Source organism: Taudactylus pleione, unplaced genomic scaffold (assembly GCF_031769625.1).
Source record: "Taudactylus pleione unplaced genomic scaffold, aTauple2 ptg000386l, whole genome shotgun sequence".
Classification (NCBI taxonomy): domain Eukaryota; kingdom Metazoa; phylum Chordata; class Amphibia; order Anura; family Myobatrachidae; genus Taudactylus; species Taudactylus pleione.
This window is the reverse complement of record NW_028284787.1, coordinates 15,729,623-15,750,816: the sequence shown is the minus strand read 5'-3', so window position 1 is coordinate 15,750,816 and position 21,194 is coordinate 15,729,623. Positions and strand designations below refer to the sequence as shown.

General features: G+C 43.1%; 1 protein-coding gene across 6 annotated transcripts in view; it reads left to right on the top strand.

The window, feature by feature from the left end:
- The window catches only part of TRIO (trio Rho guanine nucleotide exchange factor), a 496,865-nt gene that overhangs the window by 22,870 nt on the left and 452,801 nt on the right, over positions 1-21,194 (top strand). For all 6 annotated transcript variants that reach the window (XR_015869672.1, XR_015869673.1, XM_088445727.1 and 3 more), the window contains exons 2-3: positions 14,778-14,852; positions 17,329-17,443. Coding sequence is in view for 4 of the 6 variants with exons in the window: in XM_088445727.1 (XP_088301853.1) it covers positions 14,778-14,852; positions 17,329-17,443 (190 nt within the window). In the remaining 2 variants the exon portion in view is untranslated. The remainder of the gene's footprint in view (positions 1-14,777; positions 14,853-17,328; positions 17,444-21,194) is intronic.

The following is a 21,194-nucleotide window of genomic DNA, read 5'->3' as shown; positions in this document are numbered from 1 at the left end:
ATGTCCTCAGGTGGAACTCATGGCGTCACGATTAAATCGTCAGCTCCCGGTATACGTGTCAAGAACTCGAGATCCGCAGGCAGTGGCAGTAGACGCTCTGACAGCTCCATGGAACTACGACTTTGTTTACCTCTTTCCTCCGATTCCACTTCTTCCTCGACTGCTAAAAAGGATAAAACACGAGTCAGCCTCTGTCATTCTCGTGGCTCCGAACTGGCCTTGGAGGAGTTGGTTCGCGGACCTTCGGTCCCTATTGTCAGACGATCCGTGGTCCCTTCCTCTGTGCCCGGATCTGCTACAGCAAGGTCCTTTAGTACACCCCAACCTAGCGCAACTGTGTTTAACGGGGTGGCTCTTGAAACCGATATCCTAAGACGCAGAGGAATCCCAGAGTCTGTCATTCCCACCATGCTACGCGCCAGGAAACCAGTTTCTGCTGCGCATTATCACCGCATCTAGCGTTCTTATATCTCGTGGTGTTCCAGTCGGGATCTTCCATCTAGGACTTTTCGGTTGTCCCGGTTTCTGCTTTTTCTTCAGACGGGTCTGGATTCTGGCCTTCGTCTTGGAACTTTTAAAGGTGCAGGTTTCTGCTCTTTCCATTTTCTTTCAACAGAAATTGGCCCTCATTCCTGAGGTGCAGACGTTTCTTCAGGGAGTCTTGCGGGTGCAGCCTCCTTTTGTACCTCCGATTGCTTCCTGGGACTTGAACTTAGTGCTTTTGTTTCTTCAGTCGTCCATGTTTGAACCTTTGGAAGAGGTTGATATTAAGTACTTGTCTTGGAAGATGGTCCTTCTCTTGGCTCTAGCTTCGGCTCGTAGAGTTTCGGAATTGGGTGCTCTGTCCTATAAGCCACCTTACCTTGTGTTTCATGCTGATAGGGCGGGACTCCGGACGGTAGCCGCCTTCCTTCCCAAGGTAGTGTCGCTTTTCATATTAATCAGCCTATTGTGGTACCGTCTTTGGTGGAGGACTCTGGTGGTTCTTCTACCTTGGATGTGGTTAGAGCTCTCCGCATCTATGTTGACAGGACTGCTTCCCTCCGTAAGTCTGAGTCGTTTTTTGTCCTCTATGATGCGGTTCGGAGGGGTTGGCCAGCGTCTAAGCAGACTTTGGCACTTTGGATCCGACTGACTATTCATCAGGCTTATGTTGGTGCCGAATGCCGGCCTCCTTCGTCCATTTCGGCCCATTCCACACGTTCTGTGGGTGCGTCCTGGGCGGCCGGTAGGGGAGCCTCCACGTCACAGTTGTGCCGTGCGGCCACTTGGTCTTCTGTGCACACGTTTGCCAAGTTTTACAAATTTGATACGTTCGCGGTTTCGGCATCCCGTTTTGGCCGTCTTGTTCTGCAGGCCCCGCAGAGTGTTCCCACCCATGGGGAAAACTTTGGGACGTCCCCAGCGTAAGCACCTCCAGTGTCCCCTAGTGGATGAAAGAGAAAATGGGATTTTGCTACCTTCCGGTAAATCCTTTTCTCTGATTCCACAGGGGACACTGGACGCCCACATCTGCGCTCTTAGCCTGCCTGTTCGGTTTGTTCCATATGTTGTATGTTGTGATATTTGTGTGTTCTCTCCCTTTTTACTCCGCTTTTTGTCCATCTCCTCTCGGTCTTCATTTTCTAAACTGAAGTCTGAGGGGGAGGAGCTTCACACTTCTAAATTATTTAAAGTGCCGGCTCCAGTTATCCACGCCTCTATACCCCAGCGTAAGCACCTCCAGTGTCCCCTGTGGAATCAGAAAAGGATTTAACAGTAGGTACCAAAATCCCATTTTTTTCAGCACAAAAAATGTGCAGAAAAACTCGGCTTATACTCGAGTATATACGGTAATAACTTTTAAAAAAGCTATGAAATTCCATACACAAAAAACCTTACGGTTTCATATGTCCCATTAAGGCTGCTTAGACATGATCACATTGGTGCGGATGAGGGAACACAGACTATCACAGTTGGGAGACCACACAGCAGTAGGGATTAGGGAATATATAGCAGCATTTAGGCATACAGGGGAAAAAAGTATATTTTTGAAAATAAGGCAGCTGAAGGTGTATTCTAAATTAGATAAATATATGCAGTGAGAAGGATGTTGGAAGCCAGTGTGATTGTTTTGGTGGTCAAATGGGAAGATTGTGGGCACTTAGTGGGATGTGGAAGCCACATAACTGCTTTGACCTCAGTTGCATAGACTGCATGTGTGTATTCCAATGAGCACACAATTCTGTGAATTAGCAGCTCCACCATTTTGTGAGTGACAGCAATCTCATTCTGTGAGAGTGCTGAATCTGCCGTTAACCACAGGGTATGATGGCATGCCATATCTGTATTGCGCAAGGAACCACACATTTTGCCACCTGCGGGACACTGCGAACTGTGGGTGGAGACGGCACCCGCAGGCTGTCTTAGTGGAGCAGTGTACTGCGGGGTGAGGACAGGGTGCTTTTTGCCCTCCAGAAGGAGGGCAGGGCGCAGCGCCCTGCTAAAACAGCCTAGCGGGAACGCTATATACATATTAACACCAACTTATGACCCTACCATCTGTATGTCACAGGAGGTTTAGAGAATTGTCAGACAAGGTAATATTTTTTTTTCTTCAACTGTCCAGTTTTGTTGATCCTTTGTTCACTTAAGCCTTTGTTTCCAGTTCTTAGTAGTGGTCTTCTGCTGTATCCCTTCCACTTCAAAGCTCAAAGTGCTGTGCCTTCAGAGCTACTCTTTTGCATACCAATCTTGTAACGCATGGAGACTTGCCTTTCTGTCTTCTTGTCAGCTGGAACCAATCTGACCATTATCCTCTGACATGTGTCAATGCTGGTTACACACTTGAACGACACATCAGCGGCCAATGTGTAAGCTATGCGCACTTGCCAATCGGTCGCTCATTATATCTTGGCTGACCACAACTGGACGCCCGCCCAGTTGTGATGTCAGTGTAGGCGGGTTCTGTGTATGTGTATGGGTCAGCTTTAGACACGTGCAGATGCATTGGATGTGCTGCAGGGCCGACCTGATACGTCTGTGAGTGATTTTGCCAGCAGACATATTGGGTGTACACACCCGCCGATGCACTTGCGATATATCGTTTATCGATTAAGAAAATGATATTTTGAGAAGTTTGTACCCAGCTTAAGGAATCTTCTTCTAATGGTGCATACACACGGTCAGATTTTTCTTCAGATCTGAACGATAACTAGTTAAAAAATCGTTCATATCTGACACATCTGACATGTCTGAATGATGAACGATGCGCGTTCCTGATGGTTAGATAACAATATCTGACTTCTGATGTCTTTGCAGTCAGTTTTGGACGATTTCAGTCATTTTAATGCAGTCAAAAATCGTTCATAGTTCAAATCGTTCAAATAGTTGGTCAAATCGTTCATCTGACAAATCTGACTGTGTGTATGCACCATAAAGATTTTGTAAATTAATGATTTAAGTACACGATTTTTGTTAATTTTTTCAAGGGAAAAATTTACGAAAATCGTTTACTAAAATCGTTCATTTACTAAATGTAATGAACGATTTTGTTGAACTACAAACGATTTTTGCATATTCCCTTAATGAAAATCGTTGAGTTGGTCAGTCTGACTAAACTACAAACGTGAACGCGCATGAACGATAACCATTCATCGTTTTAACTTAGAAAGTGAACGATTTTTTGAATGATAAACAATATCGTTAACGATAATCGTTCAAAAAATCGTTGTGTGTATGCACCTTTAGAAATAATCTTTTTCTACAAAATGCTCTTTGAACTCCAGATACTGTTGTCTGTGAAAATCACAGGAGATCAGCAGTTTGAGATACTCAAACTACCTAGTAATTTAGAATGTTTGGTCCGAACAAAAACCAAATGTATGGAGCATGCCTGCATGCTTTTATTCATTAAGTTGTTGTCACATAATTGTCTGATTAAATATTTGCATTAATGAGCAGGTTTTCAGGATTACCTAATAAAGTGGCCATTGAGTGTATATATTTACACCCAACACCCCTACTTCCCCTACACAGCCCTTCTTCCACAGTATCAGGGGTGTATCTATAATAAGCGCAGGGTATGCGGGGAACATGGGCCCCTGGGTCCAAGGGGGCCCCGCACCGTACACCCTGCACCCATAATATTACCTACCTTTCCGGAGTCCCGCATCAGCACGGAGGTCTGGCCCTGTAAAACGACTGGAAAGTGGCTGCAGCGGCCATTTTCCCGTCTTTTGTGCACTACAGGGAAAGTGGTCGCCGCTGCCATTTTCCCGGTGACCTGTGCATTCATTATAGACTCTGGGCACACTCTAGTACCCGGGGTCAATAGCTTCGGCGCTGGCCGCGCACAGCTCGTGGGCTGCCGGGCGGAGAGGAGGGGGCCCATGGTTGGAGACTGCACACGGGCCCCCTCCTCTCTAGAAACTCCCCTGCACAATATATTGAATGAAACAGCCCACAAATATATTTGTATATTGGCCTCATACCGCGTGCAGTATATATCACATAGCCAAATTTTCTATAATAAACATAAGAGCAAACTTTGACGGCTGGAAAGGAGCTAATAGTTACAGTAGTCAGCCTTTTATTTATTTATTTTCTCTAAAAGTCTTAAGTACACAGTTTACGATTTCTCAGATGATGTGCCCAATTCTGACTGATCGGAACGACATATCGTCCAAATTGTGTAGCGTAGTTGTCAGTCTAATTGTCTGGTTCAGCTGCATGTCGGAACGACCTGACAATGCGGCTGACGACCCCACGGGATTGAGCAACAGCTTCCACTGGTAAATGTAAAGAGTAAAATTCCCTACAAAGACTATTTGGCTACCTTATTTATGAATTGTTTCCCACACCTCTTAAGTTTATTTGTCCAAGATCGTCTTTGCTATCTTTAAGGCTTAAGTGGAAACTGTTGCGCGCTCCCGTGGGGTCGTCAGCCGCATTGTCAGGTCGTCCCTACATGCAGCTGAACCAGACGATTCGACTGACAACCCCATACAGCGGGATGCGACAGGTGCCAACATATCGGGCGGTCGTGCACCATATAGTCTAGTGTAGTGATTTTCAACCTTTTCAACTCAAGGCACATTACACAAGATTTTAAAATTGCCAAGGCACACTATCCAGCTATGCGGTTTGCGTGGCTAATGAAAAAGGAATAAACTACAGTACTGAGCTGACCACCACAGCACACTCAACAACCACTCGCGGCACACTAGTGTGCCACGGCACAGTGGTTGAAAAACACTGGTCTAGTGTGTACCGTCCGTCCGATATGTTGGCAGTCGCATAGCTGGTTACACACACATTGTATAGTCTGTACTAAGCTCTAAAGTTACATCCTACAGATATGTGAGTTTTTATTTGACTGCAAGTTTTTATACGAAGTATTCTACTGACGTTTCCCACTGCTAGAGTACTGTATAATGTTTGCTTAACTTCATGCCATCTGAAATTTAATTCCCAAGTTCCCTTTCCCCTGTGTATGATTTTAGATTTTTGTGTTGGACATGCTTTGTTTCGCGATTCGAAATAAAGATTCCTCCTCTATTTTCTCTCAAATAATATCACACATAAATACATTGAACAAAACTGAACCAAGGACTGCTCCCTGAGATTCTCCAGCAATTCCTTGGGAGCTTTCTCTATTGAGTATAATATTTATTTTAAACTTCTATCCATTCCACTGTCAAAGGATTTTCACTTTCAGTATTTAATGTACATAATACAGCTTATTTGATTTTAATATCCTTTTACTTAAAAAGCACAAATATTACACAGCACTGTAGATTGAGAGGATCCTAATGCAAACAAATTATATACAATGATATGAAAAAGATGGTAAAGATGATCTTGGACAAATAAACTAAGGAGGTGTGGGAAACGATTCATAATTAAGGTAGCCAAATCGCTTTTGTAGGGAATATTACTCTTTACATTTTATCTTTTGAATCTCTTAACTCCTCATATGATTGTACATTTTAAATGCCTCTATTCCACCCCCCCACTTCACCTATACTTAAACCTAACCATTAATATTCCTCTACGACAGGGGTCAGAGAACTTTTTTACCTTTTACCCCAAAATATATTTAGATACGCCGACATTGCTCCCTTGATTTGAAAGGAAGGAAATCATATAGTAGTGCCCCTGTAGTAGTGCCCCCTTAGTTATGCCCCTGTAGTAGTGCCCCCTTAGTTATGCTACTGTAGTAGTGCCCCCATATAATGCCCCTGTAGTAGTGCCCCCATATAATGCCCCTGTAGTGCCGCTTGTACAAAAAAACTCACTTCCCTTAATCCCAGAACTTACCTTAACATGCTTTGCGCTCGCGCTCCCACCGCTATCTCGCTTTGACTAGATCTAATAGATCCAGCAGGCATGCAGGGCAGGCTCCTCACGTCGCGGGTAACGTCACCCGCGCAGTGCATCACAGGCAATGCTTGCCTCTGAAGTGATCGGAGGCTTCTTTAGCCTCCGGTCGCTTCAGAGGACAGCGTTCCACAGCAGGGGCAGGCGAGGGTGACCGGGAATGCGGCGGGGCAAGTGCCGGCCGGTAGGCTGTTGCTGCCGGGCGATGCGCCCGCAGAAAACAGCTCCTGGGAAAAATATATTAATTTTCCTCTCTGTGACCGGACACCTTTCGTGTAGGCCGGCCCTGGTCATGGGTTAGAGCTTTTGGAATCCCAATCACCGTCAGTGACCGCCTGTAACTGACTCCGCCCACTGCGCCATGGGCGTGTAACGATGCTGCCACCACCAAACTCTACCATCGGCGTTTGGAACCGCTTTTTACCCTCAGGCTCCTACCTCGGCACCTGGAACTGCTTCTGCTGCGTATGCGTTTGACTAGCTGCGGCAACCACACCCGCTGATTGGTGTTGGCTGATTCCTCCTGATCCCTCGCAATGGACCAGGTCTGCACGGTAACTTGGCAGAGGGCTTGAACTTGGAGACACGGAGCTCTTGCCCAGAACAGCCGGAGAACGGAATAGCGTTTGGTGCAATTCTGTTGGTCACAGGATTGAGATACAATTGAAGTCAGGCAAGATGTTTATTGCTCAAAGTCTTGGAGAAGACTCGTCCTTCCGGATGAAGGGGTACATCGCATACAAGAAATCTTATCAAGCAGTTCTTCTCCCCAATGAAGTTACAGGGTTGTACACATACAGGGCTCACAGTCTTTCTTTTTATATCATTCTTACAAACAACATCACAGGGGGGCAAATCCGCCCTGTGTTCCTCTCAACCAATCATGATTCCTCAGAAAATATAATTGAACCACATATTACATTTCAAAGGAGTCACCCAATTTCCTCCTTTCTAATCTACCATCCAAACCTAAACATAAACTGATTTATCATCCATTATAACTGTCTCCTAAAATGTTGATATTACATTTCACAGGAAATAGTAAATAACATTCATCCTTCCCAATGGAAGTATCTATCAGTTTCGCATTTCCAACCTTAACACATTCAGTGACCTCCAAAAGGGGTTTCTTAAAACAAACAAATTGTCTTTTCAAAGAAAGTGCTGTATAACACTATACACACAGAAACCTTCCAGCCAAGCCTTTCTATTCATCAGACCTCCTGCTGGGGAATGACAATTAGCATCTAGTTTCCTGCAGACACAGAGGCTGGTCATGTCATATACAAAAAGTGCATTTAAACCCATTTTACATTTAAAATCATACATTTTAAATACATTCCCATTTCATGCCTGTGCACATACCATTTTAAATATGTTATGTTTAAACACTCGGCACCTAGCGCAGAGTACACATTTACAATGGACGCTTAGCGTCTTTTGTCCGTTTAAAAATGGCGCCGCAGCACAGGGGTTAACCCCTTCAGTGTCGCGGCAGCCATTAACCCTGTGTGGCTGGCCTCCGGCCACACACTACCTCTCCCTCTCCTTACAGCCGTATTCCAAAATGTAATAAATTCATTTTTCTCCTCCAAATTCTACACACAATACCCCATAATAACAACATGTATAAAAGTTTATTTGCCAATTTAATAAAGTCAGTCGCTCACATCCTTACGGTTGCTCATTTTCTTGCTTCCAACTTCAAGAACTGAATGTTCACTTACTGTCCAATATATCCCACCCCATTATATGTGCCATTGTAATAAGATAATCAATGTAATGCACTTCACCGGTAAGTGACACACATGCACATGGATTGCATATTATAATCTATATTTGACAATATGTTTGTATTATAGAATGGATCTATTTTTGAGTTTGAAGAAATTATAGTCTCTCAACCCCTTCGCTGCTGAAAGTTTTCTCACCCTTGTGCTGAGGTAATTTTTTCACATTTGCTTTAGGAGAGGACAAGCAAAAATTCCAGCGCTGGCGGCTATCGTGCCTGAATGGTTGTATTCCTCCGTCGGATGCCCAGCAGTTTAAAGCCGCCAGTGCAAATAATTGAATTCTCCACAAAGAGTTTATATACTACATTTAATATTATGCTACACATAAGTGCAACCATTTTATAATACGCCACACAGCTATAGCATTGCGTCCAAATTTTTGCCCTTCAAAATAAAAATGTACCCTCACAGATCGGCATCCTGCCTACAAAATCTTACAGTGAAAGCTACACCAACCAAAACATTTAGAAGTATTCTTTACCTATATCCCTATTTTTACGGGTTTTAGAAATTCATTTAGATCCTGTAACTGAATTACAGCTATTGGAAATGCAAGAAAGATTTAATAAAAAGATGCTACACCGACTCTGTTTTATTAACAGATGTGTATGGTAAAGGCTACAAATAAACACGGATCTAGTAAGGCGAGACCGTCTGAGCATTGTGAGGTATCTAAAAGATTTGTTTTAAGCACATGATCTGACACAGGAACAACTGTAGTAATTAAAGCCCTGAGGAAACACTGGCCCGTTGTTACGCCTGAACCTGTGTTTGGAAAGACCCTGAGGAACCACTGAATATGGGCCTGATTCAGAGATGGACTCAATGCTGATGTTTGCTCAGTTGAGCGATTTATAGGTGATTTGTGCTTGCATCTGAGTCTCAATGCACATTCCTCAAGTTTCATTACTGATTGTGGTCGCAGCGAGGGTTTGGTCGCAATGTGATTGGCAATCGGAGCGTTTTTGGTAGCTAACAAAGGAGTGGCAACGAAAATGCCGAAACATTGTGACAGTTTGTCCCATACGCAGTTGCAAATGCTCCAGCTTCTTAGCTCTGGCAGCCATTCTGAATAACCATAGATCTTTGGTAATCGACTGCTCTGCGACTGATGCTGCATCTTTGTACGCAATTACTTGGTGTGTTTGAAGCTGACTGTGTGCGTCCCAATAGAAATCTTAGTGGTTGCGATATTTTCACATAGCCACTGCATTTAAATTTGGTAGCATTATTGTCCATCTCCGATTTGGGCTCTATGTACTGTATTGCTGGATGTGTTATATTTATTGGGTGTATGTGATTGGATGCGTTTAATTTGTTAGGTTTTTACAATTCTTAGTTATTTGGAGTGGATAATCTAGGTGTGGTGTTTTGATTTTTAGTGTGGATGTTTGAGTGGTTGGCTATTGCAATATTGTTTTGGTCTGTATTTGGGGCAGAATTTGGTCTGCAAATGTTGTTCTGTTGTGCTATCCGACATTTGTGTTCTTATGTTGCTGCAGGGCCGTGATGGTCATAGTTGGCAATGTTGATGGCTTTTTTGTGTGCCATGACTACTTGTTTCGGTCTGTTGTCATGAGAAGGAAAGTGTTTTGTGCACGTCATATACTATATACACATGCCCTTCTAGCAGGTATGTCTTTATATATTTGACGTACCCTTGCTTATTATGATTAATGTTTATGTTGGCTGGCAATTGGGCTAATGGTTGTTGATAAATATACATAGAACATGGTGTACTAATTTGGAAGTTTTTCACATTGGGATTAATTTAGCTGTATTTGGTTGTGTGTTTTATTTAGATCATCTCTAGGTATATGGGATAAGAAAGTTCACCTGTCTCCCAGTGCAGCTCTGCTGGGATGGAATCCAGTTGGAGGTGTTGTAGTACACCAGGGATGGGGAACCTTTTTTTTGACAAGGGCCATTTGGATATTTATAACATCAGTCGGGGGCCATACAGGCGCTGTGCCAGTGAATCGACTGTGTTGACACAGTGGGCGGAATTCAATTGTTTTTGCGGCCCGGATCTCCCGTCTAAAGTGACAGGAGATTGTGGGCCGCTATTCAATTTTCGCGCTGATCGCGCCCAAAGTGGTCGGGTTTAGCCGCGTAAATCGGCTAACCCCGACCAAAGTGCTGGGAGTGATCGCGATAAGTGCCGTTTGGGCACCCAAACAGGTCACTTTTTGCCGATTTAAGCCCGCACCCCTCTGGGGCTGCGAGCTGAAATGGAGCGCTAGCAGCTGATCGTGCCCGACAGGAGCAACAATTGAATAGCTCTGTCGGGCGCGATGGGGGCTGAAAACAGTTAAATTCCGCCCAGTGTGTACCCATACTGACCATCACACTAAAAGTGCTACATTTAGCAGCGCTCCTCACAGTATCTATTGGGAAATGTCTGTATATAGTCAAAGGAACCCATGCTAGCATCCCACTGCATCCCTATCTTGTGCATTGTGCATACCAGTGTGCAGTGTTAGTGACTGGTAGACCCCAGCCGGTTACACACACAATGGAAGCTCCTCTATGCTGCTACACAGTGCTGCTGCCCACCCACCCCAGACACAGGGCTGCACTTTTACTGCTGCGGCGTTGTCATCAATACCATCCATCTTCATCCTCTTCAGGGCACGGCCACCCTCAGTCCCGTAATAACCTGACTTTCCTCCCACCGATGCAGCTGCCACCATCTTCAGAGATCCGCCGGGACTGTGCGCTCCATAACATGGCGCCGGGGCTAAACCTGAGCTGCCCACCCACTTGTCGCCACGCGATAGGCCTGGAGGGGTGCCACTCCCGTGCTCATTGAACTGCGATCGACGCCACTCATGCTGCTAAGCAAGCCATTGGGTGCATAGGGGGGGAGGGTGTTCTGCACTCGGACCACCCCGCAAGTTCCTATGCCTGCTGCTGAGGGGGACGCCCGCTGTGCTGTCACGGATGCCACTGAGCGGGAGAGAGCCACAGCCGGCCGGGCCTGATGATAAGTTCTTGCGGCCGTATCCGACCCGAGGGCTGGAGGTTCCCCGTCCCTGTAATACACAGTTTAGAGGCCTTAATACAGCACAGTCCCATGGACATGCTGCCGCTATGGAGACCACACTGAAAAGGCTGTGGAAGACTAAAGAAGGGAGGAGGTATCCAAGCCTAGTCCCTCTTTCTCTCCCAAGGGTACAGGGGGCAGTGCAGGAAAAAACAAATAAGGGCAGGGAGGGCTATAGGCAGAATGAAACACTGCCTACTGCAACATGAGACCTTTTTTATAGCTTGCCAGTTGGTTTATAGCCATCTAAGGGGGTGATTAAATTAAGAGCGAGGTGAATAGTGCCAGGAAGTTGTCCTGGAGCTATTCAATTCACTTTGCAGTTTAGTCAGACTACAATCACTTAAGTCGGAGAATGCCGTTTCTCGTGACTTAACCTGGGTGTTTAGTCGCAAGAACCAGCATTCTCCAACTAAATCATACTTTGCTTTTAGATTTTTGATTCAACTGAATATTTCAAGTAATAAAACAAATGAAAATGGCATGGACAAAAATTATGGGACCCTTAGTTGAAAATCTTGTTGCACAGCTTTCAGAGGCAATCACTGCAATCGATCAATTTGAGTAACTATCAATGGGGATGATTAAATTGTTTACGACTCCCCTGCCGGGCATCTGTGTGGCTTGCCAAAAGGCACAAGGGGGGGCACATTTATTCTCGCAGCCACATGAGGTGCAAAGTCCATTGCTTTGTGCCCCCTAATTTCTCTTTGGGTGCCCTAACCACTACTTTAAATTGGTTTAGACACTTTGTGCGGCTAAACCATGTGCTTTAAGGTGCGTTGAATACTAATGGGCGCACAAACTTTAAAACTATTGAATTGCTTTGTCGAGCACCTATTCGTATAGATGCCCAATGGGGCTCGGAAAGAATTGAAACTCCAGAATGAGACTGCACCTGGTAGGTAGTTTGGCCCACTTTTCCTGTGCACAGTGCTCCAGCTGTCACAGGTTTGATGGGCTGTGTTATCCATTTTTAGGAGCTTTTAGTTGTGCTATTTGGGTCATTATTCTGTTGGTGGACACTTTACCTGCAACTGAAACACTTTTCTCTGACACTGGGCAGTATATTTAGCTCCAGAATACCTTGATAGCTTTGAGATACATTGTGCCCTGCACATATTCAAAGCACCCCATGCCAGACGCGGCATAGTAGCCTCATAACATAACTGAACTTCCTCCATGTTTAACTGTAGGAATGGTATTATTTTCTTTGCAAGCTTCTTATTAGTCTCTGAACATAGAACTGATGTGACTTGCCCAAAAGCTCCAGTTTTGATTCCCCTTTCCAAAGGCCATTCTCCCAGAATCATTGTGGCTTGTCAATATGCATTTTAGCAAATTGCAGTCTGGCTTTATGTTGTGTTTTTTTTTTCTTTCCAAATGTGGAGTCCTCCTGGGTTTTCTTCCATTGAGCCTACTGTCACCCAAAAAGTGTTGGCTGGTGCGATCAGACACTGACATACTTTGGAGTTTATCTTGTATCTCTCTGGTAGAAAACGAGCCAAGGAAACTTCCATTCTCATGATATCCTTTTGTTTAATCTGGGGTCAATTTTCCTCTTGTGACCACATCCAGGGAGGTTGAACTTTAAACTTCTTAATATTTGCAGCTGTAATCAGAAGAACTTCAAGCTGCTTGGAGATGGTCTTATAGTCTTTTACATGCTTGTCTATAATTTTCTGATGTCCTCAGACAACTCTCTCCTTTGCTTTCTCTGGTCCATCAAACAGCATTGTGCCTACTTTTCTGCATTTAAATAGGTTGAATGACTGATAAGAAGATTGAAGGCATGTTGATGCTAATTAAAGAGAGCAATTAGTTTTGAAATATCACTATAATCCAATTATTATATTTTCTAACAGGTACCAACAAATTTGTACCTGCCATTTTAGAATATCTTTAGAAAATAGCAATAATTTTATATTTTTTTCAGTGTTTTTTGCTTTTTTATCTCTGACCTAGCAAAGGCATGCAGTCATACATGAGACAATAGCTTTTAATTTCATCACATTTCAACAGAATGAAGAACTGTTTCAATGAGCTGTAGATTTTACTACATGCAACAAATGGGAAAGATTTTTGTAAAAATGTTGTACTTTCCTGAGAGGCAGTGAAAGGATTTGCCCTGTTAATTGTCCAAATTGATCCACCTTTGGGAGGTGTCAGGTTGTTATTTCACAATTTGCTAGGTGACTGGGTGGTGTTTACCATACAGCAGAGCACTCTGCAACTGTCAGAAAATTGTGGAATGGGTTAGCAAAGTGGCCAGATTTCATTTTAACATGGTAACCTATTGTTTAATCTATAGCACTGGGTAGAATTGGGTGTGCCCTTATTGTGTTTTTAAAACTGTACTGCACATATACGTTTGCACTATTCAATCAATGGCCACCTTCATTTACGGGATGCAGTCAGGAAGCAGACAGTCGAAATGCAGACCGCCGGCTTCCCGACTGTCTAATCCAGACAGGGGACTAATGACAGGCGTCGATGTACCGACACCTATCATCCCTACGTCAGGAGCCCGGGATACCAAACGAAGGTAAGCCAGGCGCAGACAGCCGCGGGGCACGAGGGTTAGGTTTCAGGGCCCCCCGGGGGAGTTGGGGCTAGGCACCCCCCCGTGAGGGTTATGGTTCGGCTAGGGTAAGTGGGGGGTTAGGCATCCCCGGGGGTATGTTAAGGTTAGGCACCCCCCCGGGAGGGTTAGGTTTAGGCTGCAGGGAACGGGCCTGGGGTTAGGTTTAGGCACTTACAAGGGGGGGTTAGTCATTTAGGGGTGCCTAACCCTAACCTTCCCCCCCCCCAAAGTGCCTAACCCCCCTTGTAAGTGCCTAAACCTAACCCTCCCAAGGGGGTGCCTAACCCTAACATCCCCCCCAGGGTGCATGACCCTAACCTCCCCCCAAGGGAGAGTTAGGGGGGGTTAGTAATAGTAAAAAAATCTTACCTGTCGGGATCTTCTGTTGCTGGTCTTCCGGCTTCAGGATTTGAACCGCTGGACGTGCTTCCGGCGGTATTTCATACCGATCCCTTAATTTGCAACTCTTTTGAGATGTATTGCATTTTCTATATGGCTACCGCCCATCCATACCAGTTTTGCACTGCATGTTCTATAGCTTTTATTGAGGTTATGGAGGTGCCAGGAGTCGGGACACAGCTTTCATAAATCTTCTATACCTTACTTGTTTAATAGACACTACACAACAAAGGTAAATGTAGATGCACTTTGGGTCAGGCTAAATGCGGATTCTCAGCCAACAACTGGAGTCCCTATTAAGTTTGTACAAATCTCAGTTGGTTCATATGCAGAATTTATTAATCAATGAACATCTTTCTTTTTATTCTCCTTGTAAGTCAAAAACATTTTTGCACCTGATCCAATACCATAATACAACGCCATATTTTTTGTCAACTGTCTGGTACACTAGACAGGAAATTGATAAGAAACATTACTAAACTGAAGTAGTAACACATTATATGAATCAATCACAGCTTCAATATTCATCGAACCATATTAAAAGTACAGTGTACAAAGGTGATCAAATAATCTATGATGTAATATTTGTTTTTAGGACCCCAAAGAAATGACAGCTTGAAAGCTGTGGAAGTATTGCCTATTTTAAAAGAAAAAGTTGCATATCTATCAGGTAAGTAATGTAGTTTTACATCTTAATATTTTGTTTTGTTAACATTGTTTATTTTTGTATTTTTTTTTGCTATACAAATTTGTTTGATGATTTAATTGAGATTTTAAATAAATGAACCTACAGAGCACAAACCTGTAATCAACACTCCACCAACGCAGCTACCTCCAGTGCATTTAGGAGTCCTGGAAGTGGAGACATGCAGTTTTGCATTAGACAAATTTGTTTGTTTTTTGAGGGTAAAAGTTTGTAGTTTATAGTCCTGTCTTCCAATTTTTTTGAAAGCGTGTTTTTAACATAATAATAATTTTGATTTTTAAGGGTAATTAAGAGATAATCTTGGGATTGATTACAATGCTTCTTTACTATGCTCAATTATATATATATATATATATATATATATATATATATGTATATATATATATGTATATATATATATATATATATATATATATATATATATATGTATATATATATATATATATATATATGTATATGCATACAAAAAAATCTTGGTTCATATTATGACTTCAAACATTTAAGCTCACAATACTACTGAAAGGTCATAATTTGTTAATATTAAATATACTACTGCAATGCGTAAATATCGTGATTACCATGGTTTAAGTGCAACACCAAGACCATGTGCTCTTCAACACCCCCAACACTCAGTGCCTATCTAGACCTTTATTTAGCTCCCTGTTTCCACCTCTAAACCCCCCCCCCTTAGTCTCCTCCACTTGTCCCCAACCATGGTCCTACTACTGGACTTGATTGCTAACACCTTGCTGATTGTGTGTTATAATTGCTAATACAGCAATGTTTATGAACCACTCCCTTGTCCTGCATTTCGTTTTGTAACTGTTTTCTTGTTCGATCATTTGTACATGTACTTTGTGATTGTTGAAGCTTATATTGATTTTTTTCTTTCTTTTCTTAAATTCTCCTTTGATTATTTATATGTTGCGTTTGTATATTCTGCATTGGGAGTATATTTGAATTAAGATTTTAGTAAAGTTTTAGTACCAGGTTTTATAGGAATTGATGTCAAGAGTATTCCAGCTTAAAAAGCACTATATTAATCATGGTTTTGAAAGAGTTAATATCAACTCTTTCAAAACCGTAATTGAATAATTGCAAGAAAAAACTACTGTGAGTGTTTGGCCTTACTGCGCTGGCAGGAACATATTGCAGGGCATGTGCTCTTCCTGAGCAACCTGAGTGGGCGTACTTCGCCACTCTTAGGGTATAGGGATTCCCTCTCATTGTCAGCAACCATTTATTTCTATCTCCTCCCGCTGCGTCATGGGCAGGTAAATCGCTGCTGCCACCATGCTCCTGCAACTGTGACCTGGAATCAGTTATTTCTCCAGGCTCCTCCACAGGTGCCTGGAACCGCTTGCTTTTGAGTATGTGTGGCCCTGCTGCTGCAACACCTCCTAGTATTGGGCAGAGGGCCTGAGCTTGGAGAAACTGGGACTCGACTACATGACTGCTTGTCGAATAGAACAGTGGTTTGCGCTATTCTGTTGGTCATGGTTTATAATCAGTTGCAGGTGTCTTGGAAGCAGGGATGATGTTTATTTGCTCCAATAAATTGTTTTTAAAAAGACAGTTAATTCCTAGATGAAGGTGTGACAGCATACACATGTTCTTAGAAATTCAGATGATCTCTACACCACAGTGTTCAAGATGGTCTATCAATTTCAGAACCACATCAGCTATTTTTATCCACTTTCAACTCGAACACACGTTCACAGGGAGAGTACGTCATCCTCGCTGCCTCTTAAAACTATTTAAGACTAGTACACTTTACTATCTTGTATTATGAAATAATGCCTTCTAAAATTGGACATAAACTCAATAGACAGAGATCGGTCAATTGAGTTCATCCTCAACATTTACCACACATAATTAAATTATCTATTTGTATGTAGATAGTTTAATTTAACACACAACTGTCTATTTCCTTATATAACACATCCTTTTTAAACTGTGAAATACAAAGATACCACCTCCTTCAGAGCACATAGTTAATCAGATGCTTAATTAACATGTTATTAACGGTCTGTGTGACACAATAGTCTTCCTTTAACAGGATCATTTGCCAGTAAATACACTTTAAAAAATTACTGTTCTCTAAAAGCACACATTCAATACATTTAAAAATAAATTCATATAATCTTACACAGTGCCTGTACTAAATCCCCTATTCCAGCACAACAGTGCCGACCATTCAATATAACATTATTGAATTACATATTTAAACATATTTTGCATAACATTAGCTATAAAACGTAGTCTGCATTAGGTGTTTAGTGCTGACATTACCCATTGTACTGCAGCACGAAAGTTTAATGCCATGGTGGCTATCTTAGCTGTGTGAATCTGGTACTCTCCACAATTACACTTTCTGTAAATTAACCAATATGCATTATTAAATATTTTGATTGAAAAATGTTTATATTGATTTATATAGGTGGCAGAGATAAACGAGGAGGTCCAGTTTTAACATTTCCAGCTCGAAGCAACCATGATAGAATAAGACAAGAAGATCTCAGAAGACTCATATCTTATCTAGCCTGTATTCCTAGGTATTCATTTTTTTTTTATAATCCATTGGTAATGTAGCTTTAAAATATTGGAAATAAACTGTACTTTCTTAAATTAAGTTACAAAGTCTGTTGAAACGTGCTTGTTTTTTTTGAGGCAGCAACATAATTAGATTTTTTTTTTTATTGTTATATGTAGCAGTTACTGCAACAGAACTCTCTGACCTAGAAAATTGTACTTAATGATAAAGTTTAGTGTATAAGTGTAGTTTTATGTGAAGTCGTAAACTACATGTCGATGAAACTTAGTCCTGATGAGAGCACAGATAATGCTTCAAAGGTGCACATATGTATATTCCTGTATATGTGTTGATCCCTGTGCATGCACTTGAGACTTACACAGAAAATCACAGGATTGATTACCCAGTACAATAACCACCATCCATTTCATTTCTTTAGTGTTACCTACAGTGCATCCGGAAAGTATTCACAGCGCTTCACTTTTTCCACATTTTGTTATGTTACAGCCTTATTCCAAAATGGAATAAATTCATTTTTGTCCTCAAAATTCTACACACAATACCCATAATGACAACGTGTACAAAGTTTTTTTGAGATTTAAGAATCATCAGATATGGTTCACCTGCACCTATATGTGGCTTCTTTATAATAGTTAATTTTTTATTTCATTCTTATTTTTATTTTCATATTCCTTTGTGTATAATTTCTTTACATGTGTTTTTAGTGTAACTTATTAAATTTTGTATTAGAATTCTCATTCCAACTGTCCATTGTCCATCCTTTTTATATATTCGTAGCGCTGGAATCCTTTGGTTTCTCCCTCTGGGCCTATCTTGAAGAGGAGGAGCGTCATTCGTCAGTGGATGTTCCTCTCTAGCAGGGGAAGTTAATTCAAACCTCATTATAGAAGATGAAGTACCTGCTCCTAAAGCTTAATAAACCCGGTGTTCAGACACCAGAAGATGATTTAGGCTGGATTACCTCAATCTGAACAGCTTGCTGAGTTTATGGGGGAAGTATGGAACACTCAAGATTAACTGTTCCAGATTCCAAAATGACTAGTGTCTTTTTACCCTCTCCCACAGGGAGAGTGCATTAGGTGGGAAATCCCCCTCCCTAATGGGGATTCTTACGTGACACCTTCCTAAAGGTTTACTCCCCAGAAGGGTGTTTGCACAACTCCCACATTAGATTCTATCTAGGCCCTTGCCCTCTGGTAAACCATTCATGTCCTGCTAAATTCAGGGTTGATAATCCCGGTTCCTTTGGCTAACAAGGAAGGAGTTATTACTCAGATTTGTGTTTGATTCAGAAGCTAAATGGGTCTCATCGCTCTATTCTGAATTGGAAATCTCTCAACAGGTTCATCCATGTGCCCAAGTTCCGTATGGAGACCCTATGGTCAATTATGCTGGGAATGGAACCTGGGGATTTCATGGTACCCTGGACATACAGGATGCATATCTGCATGTACCTATTTCACTTTTCCACCAAGGGTTTCTGAGTTTTGCTGTTTGTCAGCAACATTACCATTGCCCTTTGGTCTGTCCACAGCTCCCTCGGGTGTTTGCCAAGATAATGGCAGTCATGACTGCTCATCTCAGACGTCAAGGAGTCAGGATACTGCCATACTTGGACGACCTCCTGATATTGGTGGAGTCTCCGTAGATTTTACAACGTCCTCTCCAGCTGACCATTGTCTGTCTACAGGAGCACGGCTGGATAGTCAATTGGAAAAAGTATTTTCTTACTCCAATACAACAGATGGTACATCTGAGGGTCACTACTGGATTCCCTGGCACAATGGATCTTCCTACCGGGGGACCAGATTTCTGCTCTACTATTGTGGGTGCGCAGGTTGCTCTGCAATTGAAGAGTATCCGTTCACTCAGCAATGCAGGTCCTGGGGTCTATGGTATACACCTTCGACATGGTGGTATATACCCAGTCCCGTTCCAGGCCCCTGCAGCGATGGATCCGGTCTCATTGGGACGGATAGTATCATCTGATAAGGTCTCAAATTATCCTCATCTCAGGTTCGCCTCCCTCTCATGGTGGCTACGACAGCTCATCTAAACAGGGTTTGCCAGTTTTGGATCCCAAATCAATCAAATTGGGTTCTCCTCACCACAGACGCAAGTCTTCGAGGAATGGGCACGCGGTGACAGGTCATCAGACCTTTCATGAAAGATGGACAACTCAGGAAAGTCAACTGCCCTTAAACATTATGGAGCTTCGTGCAGTGCACATGGCGCTAATTCTGGCACAGGACGTCTTTCAGGGCAGGCCTGTCCAGATTCAGTCCGACAGCGCCGGAGAATTGACTCTCCACCCAGACGTATTTCAGCTCCTAGTGGACAAGTGGGGACTACTGTAGACCTCATGGCTTCACATCACAACCACAAGGTCCCCAGGTAATGGTCCAGAACAAGAGACCCCTCAGCTGTCTTCGTGGATGCTCTGGCAGTGAAGTGGGACTTCAGGTTGGCATACCTGTTTCCTCCAATCTCCCTCCTACCAAGGGTCCTCAGAAAATTCAAGCAAGAAGGTGGCAGGGTAATAATAATAGCTCTGGTTTGGCCTAGGCGACATTGGTTCACTGGTCTGACGGTCTATCTATAGACAATCCACTTCCTTTACAGTTGGATTTGTTAGTGCAGGGTCCCTGCCTACATCCGGACCTACCTCGTCTGAAATCCAAAAGGTTTTTCTGCTTCTGTGATTCAGACGATGCTCAGGGCAAGGAAGCCTTCCTCTGCCCGCATCTATTATAGTATTTGGCATTCTTTTTTTCAATGGTGTTCCCACAGAGAGTATGACCCTAAAGTTTTTAGGTTCTCCTGAGTGCTCTTCTGCAGGCTGGACTAGACCTCTGTCTTTGCCTGGCTACCTTGAGAGTTCATGTTTCTGCATTGTCAGTTTGGTTCCAGCGCAGAATCGCTCCCCTGCCAGATATTATAACATTTTTGCAGGGTGTTCTCCACACCGTGGGATTTATCCTTGGTTCTCAGGGCACTGCAGGCTCCTCCCTTTGAGCCCTTGGACACAGTGGACCTCAAATGGTTGACATTGAATACCCTTTTTGTCCTCGCTATCTCCTCAGCTCAGAGTTTCTGATTTGGCAGTGCTTCTATCCACACTTTCATCAAATTTTATGCATTTCATACTTTTGCCTCCCAGGATGCTTCCTTTTGTGCGGTGGATTCTCCTCTCTGCTCAGGAGCGTCCCCACCCTTCAGGGAACTGCATTAGGATGTCCCCAAAGTAGTTCCTGTGGACCCTATGTAACCTGAATAAGAAAATTAGTTATTTGTTAACTTTTTCTTCTAGGTCCACAGGGTGCCCACCCTGACGTACCTGGCCTCAGTTGGGATCCGTTGCTTCTTGTCACTGATTCCCTCATCTTTGTGAGAGTGTTTCTTGTGTGATTTGTACTTCCTTCTCCAAATTCCTACTCCTGCCATTAGGCTTGTTTACAAACTGACTGCCTGTGGCTGGGGGTGGGGTATATACGGAGGAGGACCAGGGCACTCTGGGAGCTAAAGCTTTGACTGTTTGGTGCCTGAATCACTCCAACCACATACCCCGAGGTAGTTCCTGTGGACCTCGAAGAAAAAGAGTTATCAAAGGTAAGTCTACCATAACTGTTCTTTTTGCTTTAGCTGCAGTGATTCAGTGGGTGTGTTCTGTATTGCTGCAGATCTCACAGATACAAAACACAGAAAACTTCTTGGAACTCTGCCGAAAACCCTGCTCCTAAGCGGGGTTTATC